The sequence below is a fragment of the Elephantulus edwardii genome, unplaced genomic scaffold (assembly GCF_000299155.1).
Source record: "Elephantulus edwardii isolate Elephantulus edwardi_28Jun2011 unplaced genomic scaffold, EleEdw1.0 scaffold00003, whole genome shotgun sequence".
NCBI classification, from domain to species: domain Eukaryota; kingdom Metazoa; phylum Chordata; class Mammalia; order Macroscelidea; family Macroscelididae; genus Elephantulus; species Elephantulus edwardii.
The window spans coordinates 9603779-9623829 of record NW_006399753.1 but is presented as its reverse complement, the minus strand read 5'-3'; the positions used below and the strand labels follow the sequence as shown (position 1 = coordinate 9623829).

General features: G+C 50.8%; 1 protein-coding gene across 1 annotated transcript in view; it reads right to left on the bottom strand.

Annotated features, from left to right (window-relative positions):
• KCNQ3 (potassium voltage-gated channel, KQT-like subfamily, member 3) overlaps positions 1-20051 on the bottom strand; it is a 107631-nt gene that overhangs the window by 19200 nt on the left and 68380 nt on the right. Inside the window, exons 2-8 of the mRNA XM_006879455.1 lie at positions 14156-14246; positions 10333-10459; positions 9221-9393; positions 7306-7461; positions 6926-7036; positions 5209-5304; positions 3363-3457 (exon numbers count right to left, since the gene is read on the bottom strand). Of these exons, the coding sequence (XP_006879517.1) occupies positions 3363-3457; positions 5209-5304; positions 6926-7036; positions 7306-7461; positions 9221-9393; positions 10333-10459; positions 14156-14246 (849 nt within the window). The remainder of the gene's footprint in view (positions 1-3362; positions 3458-5208; positions 5305-6925; positions 7037-7305; positions 7462-9220; positions 9394-10332; positions 10460-14155; positions 14247-20051) is intronic.

Genomic DNA, 20051 nt, shown 5'->3' with positions numbered 1-20051 from the left:
TGTAAGTTTTCCTCTGCAAATAATGTATCTCCACATATAACACAAAAGTAATTCAAGGGGCTAGGTGAGGGGTGTTGTATAATTGTCAAAAAATGTCCAGAATGTGATCATTTCTTGGTTTTTGGTTTTTGTTGTTTTTTTTTTTAAATAATCCAGTCTTGGTTGGCAGAAACTGGGGAAAGAAATGGTTGAGGACAACTGCTCATGGGGCAGGATTTCTTTTTGGGGTGGCAAAATGTTTTGGAATTGGACAGTAGTAAGTGGGGTTCAATTTGAGGGGAAAAAACCCTGAATTATACACTTTTAATAGGTAAAATTCATTGTATATGGATTATATCCCAATATTGCTATTTTTGTAAGTGAAAAAGTAAAGCAAAAATCTACAAAGCCAATAGAGACACACCACTGTATTTCTAGCCACTTCTCTGACAGGAGAAAACAGAGTGGGCTGAAATTCAGGGGCAATCTCTTCCCAAAGGACTGCCTTCCTTCAGAACGGTTGCTAAGAGAATTTCTCCAGGGACTATACTTTTGTCCTTGAAAAAAACAACAAAAAGGAAGCAAGGACTGTTCTCTCTTAGTTCAGAATCCGTCCCTGCATCACAGAAGCTGTCTGCAGCACCATGCACAGCTCCACGTACGTCCCTGACAGCCAGGACAATGCCTTATTTATAATCCATCAACTCAAAAGAACCGGCCCATTGCCAAGACCTCTGGACGCACAGCAGATGAAAGCTAGCTTGGTTCTGATTCAACTCAGCTGTACATGTTCTTATTTTTTAGTTCAAGGTCACTCTGTTCTTTCTTAAGGGGAAGCTACCTGCCCATTCTAGGAAGACTCCGTTTTATGCTATCAGCGACCTAAGCAATTAGAGAAAGAACAGACTTCTGGAATTCAAAGAATTCATATAGGTTATCTTCTGAGCAAGAGAATCTGAGCAAGTAAGAAAACAAAAGTCAGGAAATGAAAATGCTATTGTCCAATTAGTAATGCTTGATTCTTCTCCATTTCCTAAGCGCTTCCATAAAGCATCACTCCTCCAAGTTTTTCTCCTCCTCCACTCTTGTTTTTTACTGCTTTGCCAGAATGTTCTTTAGATTCTGGGATGGTGAGACTTAATGTGATCTACTTTTCACATGTTATCAGGAGGGACCAGCCAGTCCTTGGGGAAAGGTAGCCAGTTGGTAAAACAGAGATTCAGGGAAAAAGAGGAAGACCCCCTTCAAGAGGAAAAGTAGGTCCTCTCCAGGCTACTGAAGAGCAATGGTGTCACTCTGGAGACTAAGGTGCATTTGATACAGGCTATGGTCTTTGCAATCACTTGTTATGCATCAGAGAGTTGGACAATGACTAGGGAGGATAGAAGGAGAATTGATGCCTTTGAGCTGTGGTGCTGGAGAAGAGTATTGAATGTACCATGGACTGCCAAGAAAACAAACAGATTCATCCTAGAGAGGGTTAAACCAGGCTACTCCTTGGAGGCAAGGATTCTGGGGCTTCGTCTGACATACTTTGGACATGTTGTAAGGAGGGACAGGTCCTTGGAGAGGGACATCATGCTTGGGAGGGTGGAGGGATGGCGTGAGAAGGGAAGACCCTCTATGAGCTCCTTAAACCTTTACCACCATCTGGTGATGGGCTGGAGAGAGGACTGATGCAGAGTGTGGAGACTGGCCACAGGTCCTCTCATGACAAGGGGACGTGCTGTGTCCTCGGGAAGCCACAGTGACGAGGCAGACACGTGGTTCAGGCCAGCTCTCAGCCCTTGGTCCAAGACTGAGGCTGTCATTGTTGTTAAGTGCCGTCAAGTTAACTATGACTCACTGTGACTCTAGGGACTGATCTGAGCCCTGCCCTATGCTGTGCCATCCTCATCGTCTCTGACACACGGGAGCCCATCATTACTGTCACTGTGTCAGCCCACCTCATCGAAGGTTTACCCCTCCTTCTGTTGATTCTCTGCCTCTCCAAACACGATGTCCTTTTACAAGGACTGGCCCTTCCCAGCAGCATGCCCCAAGTATGTGAGACTGAGTTTCACCATCTTGCCTCCAAGGGGAACCTTTCCCAAGATTTACTGGTTTGTCCTCCTGGAAGGTTCATGAGATACTCAGGACTCTTCTCTAGCACCACCACTCAAAGATGTCAATTCTTTTGTCCTTATTCATTATCCAACTTTCTTCTTTTCCTTCCAACTCTAGCATGCTGAGTCTAGTATTCTACTCACAAACTTCAAAGTATGGTTTCAGGATAATGGTATTGAAAATCCAGAGAGGAGAAGACTGTTTGAGAAGCTGAAACAGTGAAACATGGTCTTTGGAACCATCTAGAGGTGGCTGACACTGGCCAAAATGCAGAAGGTCCCCGTACTTCCATTCCATCATCTGTGAGAGAAGAGGGGTGACCCTGAGCAGGCTCTGACCCTGCGTGGCCCTGTGTGAGCACCAGGGGCCCTGACCCTGCGTGAGTCATCATGAGCCCTGACCCTGCGTGCGTCACCAGGGGCCCTGACCCGGTGTGGCCCTGCCAGCGATCCTCTCTCCTTTAGGGTACTTTCGCCTGGTCCCGGGTTCAGAACTTGCATATTCACAGCACTCCCATCGATTAGAACATTGACAGTGGTGGAGACTCTCTGGTTTATCTCACAGGGTGCTGGGGAGGATTACATGGACTATGAACGTGAGACACAGTGGATGGGTGATTTCTCCCCTCTCTTTTAATTTGTACTCATAGCTGGGAAGCCAGGCTCGGCTTGGTTTGGTGTTTTTAATGCTCCTTCTCCCCTCTGAGAACATAAAACAACACGATGAGGGCCATGAGAGGAGTGTTTCCGCATTTCACCACCCTTTTCTTTTCTGAGACCACCATGATCTGAGGGTGGAGGCTGCGGCCAACGGTGGAGCACATGACTGGGCAGCTCAGTGTGAACAGAAAGCTCGGCAGTCAGTCCACCAGCCGCTGCACGACAGAAAGCTGTGGGAATCTGCTTCCAGGAGACAGAATCCGGGGCCCCTAAAGGGCAGTCTTCCTCTGTCCTGGGACCCTACGAGGCAATCCTACTTTGTCCTGGGACCATAACGGGCAGTCCTTGTCTGTCCTGGGACCCTAAGGGGCAGTCCTGTGTTGCTATGACTAAGAGTTGATTTGATGGTGGTAGATTGATTGATATTAATTTTAGTTTGGGGATGTGACCTGGGTATCAGTAGTTTTAAGCCCTCCAGGTGACTTCAATGTGCAGTCCAGGCTGGGGCCCACTGCCCTGAGGGATGTCCCCCAGGAAATGAAGAAGGCCACAGACAGAAACCAGGCCCGTGAGCGGGACACTGCACATGGCTGGGCCTTCAGGTGAGATGCCGCTTACCTGAAGAATGGAAAGGAGACGACGGACTCATAAAAACGCCAGGTCGCCACAAGGTCGATCCTGTTGGGGTTGGTAGCATAGTACCTCCAGGCGGCCTGGGGAAAAAGGGGCAGGAGACCCAGCGTCACCTCACACTTTGCCAGTGGACCCCACAACACGAAGACCCTAGGTCCCTACGAGTCAGGATATGCACTGAGCCAAACTCCGGAAGGGCGGAGGGCGGAGGCTTTGGACAGCTGATTTGGAAAGGAAGGCTTCCTTGCTTGACCTCATCAGCTGGGGTCCATGTTCCTGGGTTATAACTAGGGAAGAACTGGGAAGTGAGAGGGAGGAAGGTATTGGATGGAGGTAAAATGCCTGAAAAGAGGAGGAACTAGATTCTAGAAGGTTCTAGCATCTCAGTCAAAGGGGTAGGAAGACAAACACACTTTTTTGTGTGTCCCTTCTAGGTGTAAGAGCCCAGGAGGTGAGATTTTGATAACAACATCCTGAACACATGGAAGTACAATGAGAGACTGAGGGGAACATGGCACTCGCTGATTCTGTGACGCTGGGACTTCCCTAGAAATGACCATGTTAGGGTCCCACCAGATAAAGACTCACAGAGGAATCCCCTTACATTGCACACATGCTTGGGACCCCAGCCCTGAAAGATGGAGTCACTTGAGGCATGGGGAGATGCTGGACATCTGAAATCCACTGATTTGAGGTGTCTCTTGTGCAGGACAGACAGGTGGATGGTTCAGTGTCGTGGGTACAGAAGGTGTTTGCTTTTTTCTTCTCTCTTGATTTCCAGGTTCACTACCTCTCGCAGATTGGGGACAATGATGACATCATTCTCTTGAAGATGATCAAGTAAGCATTCACACAGGGGGCTGCCTCTCCTTTTTGGGTCCCAAAGTTAAGAGTGGGGTGAAACTATAGAAGGAAGCCTAGGATGGCCCCAAGTTCAGGCTAAACCCCCCAAGCCAATGTCACCAGGAAAAGTTGATGTGCTGGCATTTTCTGTGTCCTGTGGATAACTCTTGATTGGATTAGAACTTCAGCGGGACTGTCCTGGGTGAGGCTGTCACTTGACGTGCACATGTGGACAAGTCATACAGATCACCACGTCGGGAAGTGTGCTGAGCACACCCGCTCCAGCCAGGGGCTGCATGGACGCACTTGGGGGTCACGGACTAGCCGGCCTGCCTGCACCAGAGGACACACGGACACAGCCGGAGAGCTTGAGTTCCCCTAAATTCACATGGAGGCCCACTCCCGCCCTGGCACGGACACACTCAGGGGTCTTTCAGGAGCATGCCTGTTCCAGTCTGGACACACAGATACACTTGGGGGTCTTTCAGGAGCATGTCTGTTACTGTCAGGACAAATGGACATACGCAGGGGTCTTTCAGGAGCACACCTGTTCCTGTCTGGACACCCGGACACACTCGGGGTCTTTCAGGAGCACACCTTTTCTGTCTGGACACACGGATACACTCGGGGGTCTTTCAGGAGCACACCTTTTCTGTCTGGACACACGGATACACTCGGGGGTCTTTCAGGAGCATGCCTGTTCCTGTCTGGACACACGGACACACTCAGGGGTCTTTCAGGAGCATGCCTGTTCCTGTCTGGACACACGGACACACGGACACACTCAGGGGTCTTTCAGGAGCATGCCTGTTCCTGTCTGGACACACGGACACACTCGGTGGATACACTCAGTTTTCTGGTGGGTATGCTCTGCCATGTCTGGGTACGCACTATTGCACTCAGGTTCTAGAATGGGCACGTCTGCCTCTGATCAAGTGTCTGAATACACATCAGTCCAGTCAGCAGTGCGGAGCCTGCACACACAGACCTGAATGAGCTCAGCGGCTGGCTTCCTCCTTTTCTCAAAGTGCTTCTGGCGGTGCTGTTCCTGCACCTTGAGGGCCAGCCCGGACCCCAGGATGCCCTGTTGGGAGAAGTGAGCCCAGTCAGGTCACATGGCCTTCCTAATCCCAGCTCCCAGGAGGCTCTGGTGGTGACCCTGTTTAGTCAGGTCACATGACCTTTCCCACTCCAGCTCCCAGGAGACCCTTGTTTCTCCTGGAGGAGAAAAAAGCCGGTTACATGGAATAAGACTTTAAGTCAGGAAGTCCAGGTCCTAATCCTGTCTCTGCCACTGGTCAGCTAGAAGACTCTGGGCAAGTCTCTTCTCATTACATTCCCCTTTGCCACGAGCTTATTACGATTAAAGTGCCCAACAAAAGCTACGGCACCAAGTAGACACCCGGGAGATGAGCACTTTAAAATGATGAAGCTTTTAAAATGATTTCCCAAACATGAGGTCACTCGAGATTTGCTCCAGTTGGAGTTTTCTAGAACCGTGACGTGTTTTGACTTCTAGGTCTTACCTGCATGGGGATTAAAGGGGGAGAAGTGCATGCTCTTCACCTTATAAGAACTCAGAAAGTGGTTAGCATGTCTACAACCCCTACATGACGAGGATGGAAACTGACTCTCAGAAAGTCAGACGCCCCAAACTAAAAAGCTTATTAAAAAGGAACACAGTAGGGTAGCCCATGGAGAAAGAGCATCCTCCGGACGGGAGATGGAGGGACAACACAGCGACTGCCCTCCTGGAAGACTGTTTTCTCCCTCGGAGATGAAGAGAACGTTAGAAACCAGCACAATGGGGATGAATGCTGCATTTCCCAGCCCCACAGGCACGCTGGGGGGAAGTCCAGTAACCCAGTTAATCCTCTGGTTTCCTCGTCTGGAAAATGGAGATAAATACATCACTGAACTCATCGTGTTGATGGGTGGATGGAACGCAATGGTCTTTGTAGAGCGTTTGGTCTGATGCCAGCGTGCGGTGAGGTCAGCAAATGACACTGATAATCATTATTATTACACTTCTGGGCCCTGGGCTTTGGAAAAGCTACTTCTGTGCACAGAGACAACTCTTTAGGGAAATACGTATTTTTACCTAAACTGTTAAAACATAGGGCAAAGAGGGGAGATCATGCATATGAAGGGCCTACTATGTGCAAAACCCTGGGACCAGAAAGATCACACCATCTCGTGAGGAAGATGTGAAAACGTGCCACCCAGCACGACACTACAAGCGTTTTAGTGGGCTTGGAGGTGACTCGGAGATGGTTGTTTTGTGATGCCCAATTGATCCTGACACATAGCGACCTCACAGACAGAGTGTCCCATAATTCCCTGGGCTGAAATCCTTCTGGGATCAGATCTCTGGGCCTTCCACAGAGCAGCTCCTGGTTCCAACCACTGAACTCATGGTCAGCTGTCAAGTACTGGATCCCTTTCATGCCCAGAGGAGGGGAGGAACCGTGTCATCTAAGGAGGGTCAACGCTGAAAGGAGGTTGTGGGGGTGAAGACGCTGGCCAGGCAGAGATGGGCTCACACCTGGCAAGGAGAGCCTCTCAGGCCAGGCAAAATGGCACCTGTGTGGAAGAACTGGACTGCAGGGTGTGAACAGATGGACCAGGGGTGGGCGGTGAGGCAGGAAAGCTGAGCTGGGAGGAAGACTTCATCTAACTCCGAGGAGAACATGAAAGGCACTTACCGCTGGGAGGGCGAAAAAGGAAACGCCGATCAAGGAGAAGGTGGCTGCGATCAGGCGGCCCTCCCACGTTTTGGGCGTCTTGTCGCCGTAGCCAATGGTGGCCAGTGTGATCTGCGGAGAGGACAGGTCAGCCGTGTGAAGAGTGCAGCCACCCCAGGGAGGGTGACTGGGCCACTCCCGCCGTCTCTCTGCCCCAAGTGTCCACCCACATGACCGTGCACCCACACGACCGTGCACCCACACGACCGTCCACCCACATGTTCATCTACCCACACGACTGTGCACCCACACGACTGTCCACCCACATGACCGTCCACCCACACGACCGTCCACCCACATGTCCGTCCACCCACAGGGGAGACCTGCAGCTGGTGACTCACCAGACCCCACCACAGGGCGTCTGCATAGGTCTCAAACTCCTCCTTCATCTCCTCCCCCTGGGCATCCACCTCGGGCACGTCCTTCTCCACCAGGTAGACGAGGAACGAAGAAAGGATGAGTGTGAGGAACCCGATGTACCAGGCGGTGATGAGCTCCTGAAACACAGAGTGGACAGGGAGGCAGGGGTCAGTGGGTGGACACAGGTCTGGCGGGACATGGACAAAGTGGAGTAGACAAGGGAGGGGGTGGTCGTAGGGCTGTGGGATGTGGACACGCTTGAGTGGATGCCAGAGGTGGTGGTCAGTGGGTGTCACGGGGCCAGCAGGACATGGACATGCTTGAGTGGATGGCAGAGGTGGTGGTCAGTGGGTGTCACGGGGCCAGCGGGACGTGGACATGTTTGAGTGGATGCTGGAGGTGGTGGTCAGTGGATGTCATGGGGCCAGTGGGACATGGACATATGAGTGGATGGCAGAGGTGAAGGTCAGTGGGCATCATGGGGCCAGTGGGACGTGGAAATGCTTGAGTGGATACCAGAAGTGGTGGTCAGTGAGTGTCATGGGGCCAGTGGGCCGTGGACATGTTTAAGTGGATGGCACAGGTGGTGGTCAGCAGGCACTTGTGGGTGCAGCCAGGCGCCTCCTTTCCCTGCTCCGCAGCCCTGAACAGGTCCCTCAGCCTCCCTGAGCTCCATGTCCAGCCACCGTCCAACAGGCTGGCTAACACTGCTATTCTCTCCATCGCTCTCTTGTTACGTGGTGGCAGACACCACAGGCATGGAGTTCTAGCAGGAGAGGTAAGTTTTTGCTTTTCGCAGGTCCAGAGGCGTCCAGGAGAGCTGCTGACCACCAGCCTTCGGACAGTGCTCAGGACACACGAGACGGTGATCTTTGTAGGATGGGGCAGAGCAAGGACCCAGAGGCTAACGGGACGTTAAAGGGGCAGCCTGTGTACCAGAGTGCACAGCACTGTGGGCAGGACCCAGGCCTGGGTGACCCTGTGGAGTCAGCAACACCCTAGCCTGAGTTTCCCCATTTTGAAAACAGAAGGACAGGCTTAGAGAGTTCCTGAAACGTGCCACGCCTCCAGTGACTACAGGCAGATAGATACTGTATATGTTAAACGGTTCTGTATGAATTAAAAGATACTAATAATAAGTATTGTCATTCCGTGTCCTTGAGTCAGACCCACCGCATAGCTCAGCCTCCAGCAGCCTTTCAGAGGATATATATTTCAAAGGAGAAAACTGTCCATTTTTGTCTCAAGCAGCAACAAGCCTTTGGGGCTAGCAGTGCAATCCCTTACCCACTAGGTCGCCAGAGTTCCCTAGAGTAAGAACAGCTTCTTGTTGTTGGGTACTGTTCAAGTCAGAACGGACCCACGGCTGACCCTCCTGTGGCTTTTCAGAGGCAGTAAATCACCTGGGAGGAAACTGCCCACCTTTCTCCTACAGAGCAGCATGTGGATTTGAACGGTGTACTTTTGTGTTGGTAGTGAAATTCCTTACCACCTAGCCACCAGAGCTTCATTTGCATAAAGGAAGAAATCAAGATGCAAAGAGTTCCAAAGAGAGAAAGGAAAAAAATATACCCCCAATGTCTCACGGGTGGTATTTGGATGCTGACCAATGCTCACACATTGCCCTCCTGTCCCAGGCCACCTTCCATGAGCTCATTTACTCTCTTAACTGTCCAGAGGTACATGTTATTATTCCATTAGAGAGATGAGGCAACTGAGGGTCAGAGGATTGAGTGACGTGGCCACTGGCAGGAGGGGAGAGGTGGGGGGTGGAGACCCCAGGCCTGCACGCTGGCATACACCCCTCCTCCTGTGTTCCCTCCTTCTCCTCCTCCTCACTGCCATCCCTGGTGGACTCCCTGGAGAGGGAGTCCCTGACCCTGGGCAGGCACTTACTTTGCTGTGGGCACAGATGGCCGAGCCCAGGAGCTTCCAGGTGCCGCCACGCCGGTCCATACGCAGCATCCGCAGGATCTGCAGGAAGCGGAGGCTCCGCAGGGAGGTGGCCAGGACGTTTCCCTGGTTCCCCACGGCCACCACGGGCACCGAGGCAATCAGGACGAAGATGTCTGGGAAAGACAGAGGGCACCGGGGAGGGGACAGTGAGGTTGAGAGGAGTGCGGCCGCCTGGTGCTGTCCTCTGTACTGACAGGTGCTCCCCTGACAGGGCATGAGATGGTGGCCACAGCCACATGGCCAGAAGTGGTCACTCAGGCCCTCAGCGTGACGCTTGTGGTTCACTGTCCATGGGCCCAGGTGTGGAGAAAAGTCCTGAGGCTCAACCTGCTTCCACGTGGGCCTCCCTTAAAGGGAGAGGTGCCAGTGGTCCAGTGGTCAAGCCCTTGGCCACGGAAGAAGGACGTGGCAGTCAGCTGTGTGAGGATCCACACTCAGGACCCTCGCTGACAGTTCTGCCCCTTCCCATGGGCTGCTGTGGGCTGAACCCAGCTCCTGGGCACGGGGTTTGTGTGTGGGCCCTGAAAGCACCCACAGGGAGCGGTCAGCACTCGGGACACTAGCCAGGAGCATGCCTGAGCTTGACGAGGGCCTCAGTGACGTGTGCCAGACGCACTTAGACACTAGGGGTGGGCACAAGCTGGCTTCATCAGGCCTGCGAGTCACCGGCAGCTCACGGCTGTGTGACTCTGGAAAATAATTCAGCTCTGTTGAGTCTCAATGTTCATGTCTGTAAAATGGGCATAACACGGTCCTACACCAGCAAGAGCCCCACTCCAGTCAGTCCAGAGATGTATATGTGACTGTCATGTGACTGGGAATTTTCCATACCCAGACACCTCAATGTCAGGTCTGCCCCCACCCCATAACCATGGTCAGCCATGGAGGGGTGCAGCAGCAGGACACTGTGGCCCCTTCCCAGGACAAGACCAGGATGGCCAGGCTGTTCCTAAAATGTGACATAAATTCCCCCCAATAATAAGGCCACCAAGGAGTGTGTATGTGGGGGTGGGTAGGCACCAGGACCCCCAGGGCCCTCAGGCCCAGCTCACCCAGCATGCACAGGGGCTTCCTGGCGAACTTGAGCCGTCCCCTCCAGCCTTTGTACCGGCAGCAGCATCCCGCAGCCCAGATCCTCAAAGCAAACTCAGCTCCGAAGATGAAAATAGCAAACGTTTCCTGATGCGACGAACAAAGAGAGACTGATGAATGGAGACCCAGCCCCAAACCCAGACCACCGCTGTCCAGTTGGCTCTGTGACTCTGCACTGGGAGCTCACGGCTGTAACTCTTAGCTGAAGGAGACAACCATCTTTCTCCAGGAAGGGGCTGGTGGGTTTGAACCACTGACCTTTTAGTTAGGAGCCCACCTCCCACCACGCTACGCCACCAAGTCCCAGTGATCCAGGAGTTGTTGCTGCTGTCCTCTGGGCGGTGGAGATGCCTAGGGGTGGAGAGTTGGCAGGTCTCCCCATTTTGTTTGCAGGTCTCCTGTCTACATCCCAAAATGTAAACAGTCCGGAGCATCGGGAGGCCTCCCAAAGGGATGGCTTGATCCATTTCTCAATGTTCTAGTTCGAATGGGTCATTTTCCCCAACAAGACACTCCTTTAATGCAGTAAAAGCCAGTAAGAATACACTTAGGTTGAAAAGAGAGACATTAGTGGAGCAAGTTCTCGAAGTCCCTCCCCCGGTATGTAACCAGAACTCCTTTACATGCTAGCAATGACCGAGAGTCCTTCAGGGGCACGCGTTTACGCATTTGCGATGCTGCTTCCAAGGAGCTCGTTAACACGTCAGGCTGTTGAGGGAAGGGGACGGTCAGTGGTTCTAATTCACCAACTCTTTCTGTACTGAGGTGTAGTCAACTGGACGGCACCTGACAATGACAACACTTCTCCAGGAAAAAGAGGAGCAATCTTCTGTAGATTTACAGCCTCAGAAAGACGGTGGATGGCCGCTGAGTCACAGTCTGCTGGACAGCACTGGGCTTTGGGCTTTGTGTTGCCCTCAGGGGTTTCTGAGTCTGCAAAACTGCAAGTCTCAGCTGCAGATGGTAAGTTTGGCAGTTCAAATCCACTTTGGAGACAGGCTTGGTGATCAAATTCTAATGAAACATCTCAACCACGATCACTCCATGGAGTGGAGCTCTGCTCTGACGGCTGGATTGACGACAACGTAGTTTTTGGGGGGTGGGTGTTTATGGTGCCTCGTCCGCCAGGCCTCCTCGCTGGTCTGGACCTCTGCTTCTGGCTCTGGTGACCTCCTGGGGACCCCGGGGAGGGCACACTCTCCAGCAATCCCCTAAATGGAATTCCGGGAACCTGGCTGCTTGCCTGTGTGAGCCAAATTCAATTTTCCACAGACTCCAGACTTGCTGGAACCTCTGAGGGCAATGATCCATGCATTGTCACCCGGACCGCCTTCACCTGAGGATCCAGCCTGCAAACCCTCCCGGAACAAATCACACGGAGCCCTGTCTCAGTGGTTGACTAGCACAAGATTGTCAAACGGATGGCTGACTGGAAAAAACGTCAGAGATTTCATGAGGACGTGCTCCGCTTACTGTCAAACTTCTCACAAAGATAGTCACTTAATGGCATAAAAGCGCTTGTTGGATCAAACACCAATCACTATCTCAAGAAAGGGGAACTACATCTTGTTCTGTCCCTTGTTATTCAGAATCCATTTCAGGACTGACTTTGATTAGAGGAACCTCTGCTAAAACCTCTCTTTGGGGGTATTCTCAACTTGGAGCCGTGTATGATTGCCTGGCATGCAAATCAAGATGGGAAGAGCTTAAAATTTAACCCAATCTTCAATTAATTTTGACACCAGGGTTCATTCCCTCAGGTCTCATCTTGGGGTTGTGCAGATTTTAACAGCCTGCTGACTGGCCCCCATGGATGGTGGGCCAAGAGGAGGCTAAGCTGCTGCTATTACATGAACCCTCTGGTAGTCTAGCAGTTAAGGAGTTGTGCTGCAACCCAAAGGGAAAGTGGTTTGATCCTACCAGCTGCTCAGGGAGAGAAAGCTGCCTGAGTTCCTCCCCTGCAATTTGCACTCTCTGAAAACCCACTGGAAGACCAGCTGTAAGTTGATTCTCACTTGACAGTAATGAGTTGGTTTTTAGTTAAACAAGAGGGGGGCTTTGAAAGACTTTAAAGAGGTCTTCTGCACGGTTTTCCCAGGGCGAATGTCACTTTGACGATCCCTTGACTTCTGCGTCCACGGGTGCTGACGGCAGAGCCAAGCCATGGTATTTCCGATCACCTCACGTCCTGAAAAAGCTGGACAACGGATGAGGAAGATGGAGGAGAGGTGATGCCTTTGAGTCACAGAGTCGGCGCAGAACACGGAATATACCGGGGCTGCCAGGAGAACAAACAAACATGTCCTGGAAGAATTGTAGGTAGAATCGTCCTCGGATGCGAGGATGGGAGATTCTGTCTCACGTCCTGTGGGTGTGGTATCAGCAGGGGCTAGTTACTGCAGGAGGCCTTCATGCCTAGCACAGCAGGGCCAGTGAGAAAGAGGAAGACCCCACTGCGATGGACTGAGGGTGGCCAGCACCCAACAACAACAACAACGAGGAGGAGGGGTTTCTGTGTAGTGCTCACGGCTAACAGGCCCGGCAGCGAACCCAAAGGCTGGCCTGCAGCTCGAGTTGCACTGGAAGAAAGGTCTGGCAATCCACTTCTGGAAAATCAGTCACTGAAACCCCAAGGAGCACAGCTGTCCTGGGACAGAGGAGGGTGTCCACAGGTCGGAGTTGATGGGCTGGCACCCCTCTGCTGTAGAGAAGGTGAGATGTCATCTTGTGTAATTACCTGAAGAGACAGACTGAAACCTCATCTAGCAAGTGTGACATCATCCCAGAATCAGGTGATGAGAGTCAGGTGACGAGAGAGTGGCTGGGCTGTGGGGGAGGCCAGCCCTTCCTGGTAGCAACCTTTAGGCCAGGTGGCATGCTGGATGCCAGCACCTCCACCCCTCACATCAGCTCCGCTCGTGGTTTGATGAGAACGTGAGAGGTAGGGCATGAGGAGCAGCCCAAGGTCTCTAACCACTCTCCCCCACAGCTCTTCCCCAGCTGGTGGGTATAGAGTGGGACTCCAGAGCAGGTAGGGCTAGAGAGGGTTTACAGAGAATGGGATTGCACACTTGGCTTTCATAAGAGAGCTTCCAGGTGTAGGGAGCAGATGGTAAGAAGAGGAGAGGTGGGTCTCAGAATGGATCATGCCTTAGTGCTGACTTCTGGAGGCTGGGGAAGCTGCATGGAGTAATTCCAACGCTATGGAGTTCTTTTGTGATGTTTCTGCTCCCTTAGCTTCAACCTAGGAACAGCAAGTCCTCGTCACAAACGCCATTGTGACAGTGGCATCGATGTCCCTACTGTTGTTGTTTGCTGTCCTCAGATCAGCCTCTCCACCCTACCCCACCGATTTATGGCAATCCTGTGTGCAACCAGACTCCTGACCCCCAGGATTTTCAATGCCTGGGTTTTGGACAGACATCACCAGCCCGTTCTTTCTAGTCTCTTCGATCAGAAGATTCACTGAAATCTGCTCAGTATTACAGCAGCACACAGGCTTCCACTGATAAGAGTTGGGGTCGAGGGGCCCTGAGCATGAGACGCACTGGCTGGGAATTGAACCTAGGTCTCTTGCAAGTTTACCCCTGAACCAGTACCAGTACCACGCCTAGGGGAGAACTCAGGAGGTGGCCAGGCACTGTTTTCTCCTGGGCTTTGCTGTGACCAACGACACTGAGCCACTCGCTGGCCCCCAGGGCGTCCTTCCCGCTGTGACAGGGGCTGTGGAAAGTCGACCACAGGTTCAGTCAGTCTGCCCGGCACAAGGCAGGGCGAGCTCACCAGCAAGAGCAGCCAGTCTCCAGAGACAGTCTCGTACTCCTTGAAGGTGGTCAGGACGGCCAGGATCAAGCACCCCAGAACGATCAAAAACCTGCAGGGGAGGAAGAAAAGCGACTCTTAGGGCCTGAACTGTATCCCCAGACTATGCACTGCCAACCACAATGTCCATTCCCATGAGTGTGGGTTGTCTTTGTTATGCTAATGAGACAGGAGGCATGCAGGGTGTACCCTAAATCCATCTCTTCTGAGATAGTAAAGGAGATGAAACAATCAAACCCAGAAGCAGATGCCAATCTCGACATGCCAAACAGGAGAGATCACTAAGGACCCAGGAAGCAGGGTCAGGAGAGGAAAGAACCTGCCTTCAGCACCGGCAAGGAAGGTATTCCCTTGAAATGTCAATGGACCAGACTTCTTCTTTCTCCTGCACAGTGCCTGGTAGATTTGAACTGCTGCCTTTCGGTGGGCAGTCCGAGCAGTGCACTATGCACTCGGGGCCCTTGGCGAGCCACCTACACTCGGAATTTCTGTAAATCTTGGGATAATCTACAAGGTGTGCTAATAGTGATCTTGAGGAGATTCTAGATGAATCCATGTTTGGTCTTTTCCCATCCCCCGAGCACAGGCAGATCACGTAGTTGCCTTTTAACCAATAGACTGGAACAAGGTGAATGGGGTATCACTAAGAATGCTGGTCCTGCCTGAGCCAATGGAAGCAGGAAGCCGCCCTGCTGTGAGGGCCCGTCTGGCAAGGAACTGGAGGAGGTCACTGACACCCAAGAGCCATCCCTAGGAGACAGTCAGTGAGAACACGGGGCTCAGGACACAATCACAGGAACAGAACTCTGTCAACAATCACCTGTTGTTGGAAGAAGACCCCAAGCTTCAGAGAGAACAGGCTGGCTACACCTTGAATTTAGCCTTCATAGGGATTTATTCCAATGCCTGATCTCTAGAGCTGTCACCAGCACATTAAATAACACATATGCGTTGTCTGAAACCACTTGTAGTAATTTCTTTCAGCAGTGATGGGGAATTAAGACTCAAGAAGAAATACCTAACAGGCTGATGGAAATGTACATCTGGAATTCAGGGGAAAAGTGGGGGCTGGCAGCGCGAGTCCTTCCCTTCAGATCTCACTGTCTGATTTTTGAGCCAGTTGTTATTGTTATGTGCCACTAAGCCGAGTATTACTCATAGTGACTTTACAAACAACAGACCTGAACTCTGTCCTAACCTGTGCCATCCTCGTCATCTGACACACTGAAGCCCACGGCTGTGTCACTGTGTCAATCCATCTTGTAGAGGGTCTTCCCCTCTTTCACTGACAATGAACAAGGATGACAGAAGACTTTTTTTTTTTAGTTATGGTGTGGGAGAAGAGCACTGAATATTCCATGAACTTCCAAAAGAACAAACAGATATGTTTTGGAGAAAGTGCAGCCAGAATGTTCCTTGGAGACAATGATGATAAAGCTTCGTTTCTCATACTCTGAACATATTGCTAGGAGAGGATATTCCTCGGAAAAGGACACCATGCTTAGAAAGATGTTCAGAGTAAGCCTTCTGTCATCCTTATTCATTTCTGGCTCTCAGATGCACAGCAATCGATTGAAACGACCATGGTCAGAATCAGGCACACCTGTTGATAAACTGACATCATTGCTTTGAGCCAGAGAAGGGGCAAACTAAGTCTTAGCCACCACAACAGCTCCTACTGGCTGGCAGAGTGCTTCTTAGAAGAGAGGGCCTCACAGACTTTGGAAATATCATTAGAAGGCGTTTGGGAAAGGACAGAGTCAGTGGACAAGGACATGGACTGACATGGTGGCCACCACAATGAGCTCAAACAGCACTGATGCGGGGCTGGACAGGGCCTCCAGGGGTGTCCACAGGGGCCAGCAACTGAACGCACCTGCACAGCACGTGGAGTACCAGGGTGCTGCCAGCAGAGGGTAGCAAAGCCCATTGGAACTGAGAAGCCCCAGCCACTTCCAAGGCCACTCTCCCCACCTCCAAGGCCGCTCTCCCCACCTCCAAGGCCGCTCTCCCCACCTCCAAGGCCGCTCTCCCCACCTCCAAGGCTGCTCTCCCCACCTCAAGGCCGCTCTCCCCACCTCCAAGGCTGCTCTCCCCACCTCAAGGCCGCTCTCTCACCTCCAAGACCGCTCTCCCCACCTCCAGTGCCGCTCCCCCACCTCCAAGGCCGCTCTCCCACCTCCAAGGCTGCTAGCCCACCTCCAAGGCCTCTCTCCCACCTCCAAGGCCGCTCTCCCCATCTCCAAGGCCGCCCTCCCCACCTCCAAGGCCTCTCTCCCGCCTCCAAGGCCGCTCTCCCCACCTCCAGTGCCGCTCCCCCACCTCCAAGGCCGCTCTCCCACCTCCAAGGCCTCTCTCCCACCTCCAAGGCTGCTCTCCCCACCTCCAAGGCCACTCTCCCCACCTCCAAGGACACTTTCCCCACTTCCAAGGCCAATTTCCCCACTTCCAAGGCCACTTTCTGAGCAACCTCTACATTTTAAAGGCAAAAACTGTTCCCTTCCTTAGCTAGAGAGAAGAAAGCACTCCTTGGCCTCTTGTGCACTTCCATTTGCTGTTAAAATATGAGCTTCCGATTTGAGGTGGGCTGAGATCCAATTCAAGGCACAAGGATCCAATTATTTTCCTTTTTAATTTTTTAATTATTATTTTAAATTTATTTTAATGGAAGAGACTCTGGATTTTCATTCATTCACTGTTGCACTTTTCTCCCTGCCCACCCCTCCCCCCATTAGCTGGTTTTTTTAAAAGTAAAAAAAAAAAATTCTTTCATTGTTATTCAATCTCTCCCCCCAAGTCCACTCTACCATGCTACCCTCATTCTGAATTCCTGTCACAACAACAATTCCTTCTTTATTTTTTTAATTATACATTTACAAAATTTGAATACATTGTTTTCCAGAACAGATTCTTCCAGTTCTTTTTCCTTCTTGTCCTGCTGTTCTCATTCCCTCTCCCTCTCCTACCCTCCATCCATCTCTCTCTCTCTTTGCCTCCATCCACCCCCCTCTCTCTCTCATTTCTCTTTGTGCTTCAACAAATTATCACTATTGTTGTGAACTTCCTCCAGGCTCACTTCCGTTTCCATCCCTGACTGCCCTCACTTCTGTTCCCCCTTCCATCACCTTTTCCTCCTCCTCCCTCTGTGTCTAGGCAACCCCCACCTCTTCTTCCTAGACCTCCTGCAGGACCAATCACAGGTATGTGGTTGGGGTCTTTGGGAGCACCAACAGCTCCTTCCCTGACTTTTTATACTTGATGGCAGGTGTCCCAGACCACTGTCCCCTAGTGTTCTGCAGGAAGCATCTCCCACGTGGTTCCTCCCTCTGGCGCAGCTCTGAATTGTAATAGGTAGGTCAGTACACGTCAGCATCACCCTTTTGGTTTTTCTGAGAGGGTGAAGCTGGCCAAAGATCCTGGATGGAGGGAGGATAGGTTTCTCCTGGACTCGTTACCGAGCACGCTGTTATGGGTAAACATTGTTCCTCCAAAAGTATGTGTTGACTTTCTGGCCCTGGGTCCTGTGTATGGGATTCTGTCTGGAAATAGAGAGGGGTTCTCTTTTGTGATGTTAATGAAATCAGACCACTGGAGAATAGGCCCTAAACCTATCACTTCTGAGTCATAAAAAAATTAAAAAAAAAGGAAGCAGCACAGATACAGAGACACAGGGTGAAGGCAGGTAGGTATCACGTGATCATTACTATCAGCAGACACCTGAAACCAGGAGAAAGGATGCAGAAGAAACTGATGCAGAAGAAATCCACACAGATTTGGCCTTTGAGCCTCCAGGACTCAGTGTCTCTAAGTTGAAACTGACTTACAGCTGACCCTCCACTGGGTTTTCAAGCTTATGACCCCACTATGTGGCTCTCCAAGGTTGGGACTCTTCATTATGGAGTTCTGGGGATGGAGTCTGTAGGGAGGTGCACTGCTAACCTGTAGGTGTGGTCTCTCCGGGGTTCGATATCCACTAGTGGCTCCACAAGAGAAAGAACAGCAATCTCCTCTCACACGACATCCTGCCTCAGGAAATCCCCACGTGGACCAGCTGTGAATCAGTCTGAGTTAACCGCCACGAGACTGAGTCGACTCTGACGGGCTTTCAAGACCACGGGACAACACTCTTGACCATCTACCTACTAACGGAAAGCCAAATTTCATGCCAAACATTGTATGAAAAACCATATGCTTGTTCAGGAATGGAAGGAATTAGAAATTTGTAAGTTAGGATTTATCTTGTGACAGATCACAGAAAATGAGCTGTTTCCTGCTGTTTTTCCCTACAGAGGGAGTGTTAATATGTGTGAAATACTTCCTGAGCTACAGCATTAGGTTGAAAAATTTGTCTTCATTTACAAGGGAATTCTTTTTATGATTTCCTTCCTCTGATTATCAATATATACACAGAGAGGCGGGGCTTAAGGCCCTTCTGTCGATGAAACTCCTAGCCCCTGTCTTTATGCTCTCTGTTCTATCTCATTCCTGGTAGTGTGTCTCATTATTAATAATTACAAACATACTTTACCCTTGGGCTGTAACACCTATCTGGTCTTTTTACATGACAGCAGCTCCAGGTAGCTAAGATACCTTTTCTAGCATTAAATGGCAATATGGAGGGACATTTCCTGGTCAGATGAATACTGAGCCTGCTAACCTCAGGGCCACACCTGTTCTCCAGTCACCACTTCCTCTTCCTCATTCTCCTTGGAAGATGCTGCCCAATAGGATAGTGACTTCCCTCAGATCACATCAAAGTTCTACTGGTCACCATGCAGCATTCTACTGAGACATGACACGAAGTCCGCCTGATGGAGTTTTGGTTGCCTCCTAAGTAGACTCACTCAGAACCAGGTTCAGAAATCATTTTTATCTTACACTCCCATTAGGATGGATTCGTTTGGGCTTCCTGGAATGCTGTGTTGAAAGGATTCTCATTGCTGTCAGACTAATGAGGGAGAAAACCTTTTATCCATTAGTGATGTCTGTCATGGCACAAGAGGGCCCAAGGTTTGTATTTCTTGGGATCTCAGACACCAGACATAAGGTTATGTTGTTAGATGCCTCTGAGGCAACAACAACTCACAGCGACCCCACAGACAACAGAATGAAACTCTGCTTGGTCTGAGCTGTCTTCACGGCACGTTGTGCTTGGGCCCATTGTTACAGCCACTGGGTCACTCCTTCCCTGCAGGTCTTCCTCACTTCTACTCACGCTCTCCTTTATCAAGTCTGCTGTCTTTCTCCAGAGACTAACCCCACGTGATAACAGGCCCAGTGAATGTGAGATTAAGCCTCACCATTCCCAACTCTATGGAACATTTTGGCTGTATTTCCTCCGAGACACCTTTGTTTATTCTCTTGTCAGTCAACAGCATAGTCACTATTCATTGCCAACATCATAATTCAGAGGCTTTGGTGTCTTGTCTTCCTTATTCATGGCATGGCTTTCACATGTGTGTGAGGCGACTGAAAACGCTCAGGTTAGATATACCTGTGACCTCAGAGCAACACCTTCACTCTTCAGCATGTTAAAGAGGTCCTTCGTAACCCAAAAAAAGAGATGAGTCAGAGATAAAGTAATTTTTGAAAAATGCTTCCTTTTCTTGACTGCTCCTCATGCCAAACTCTCCATCAAATTTGACTAAAGGGACCTTTCATGGGACCTTGGAAATTACATTCTTAATTTTACAGAAATGAAACTTGTAAAGCTATCTTCTTGTTGGTAGGCTCTGATTCATAAAGACACTTTGACAATAGAACAAAACCCTTCCTGGTCTTAAACCATCATCATCATCATCATCATCATCATAAGCAAGCAAGAAAGCAGCCAGCCAGCCAACCAACCAATTAACTC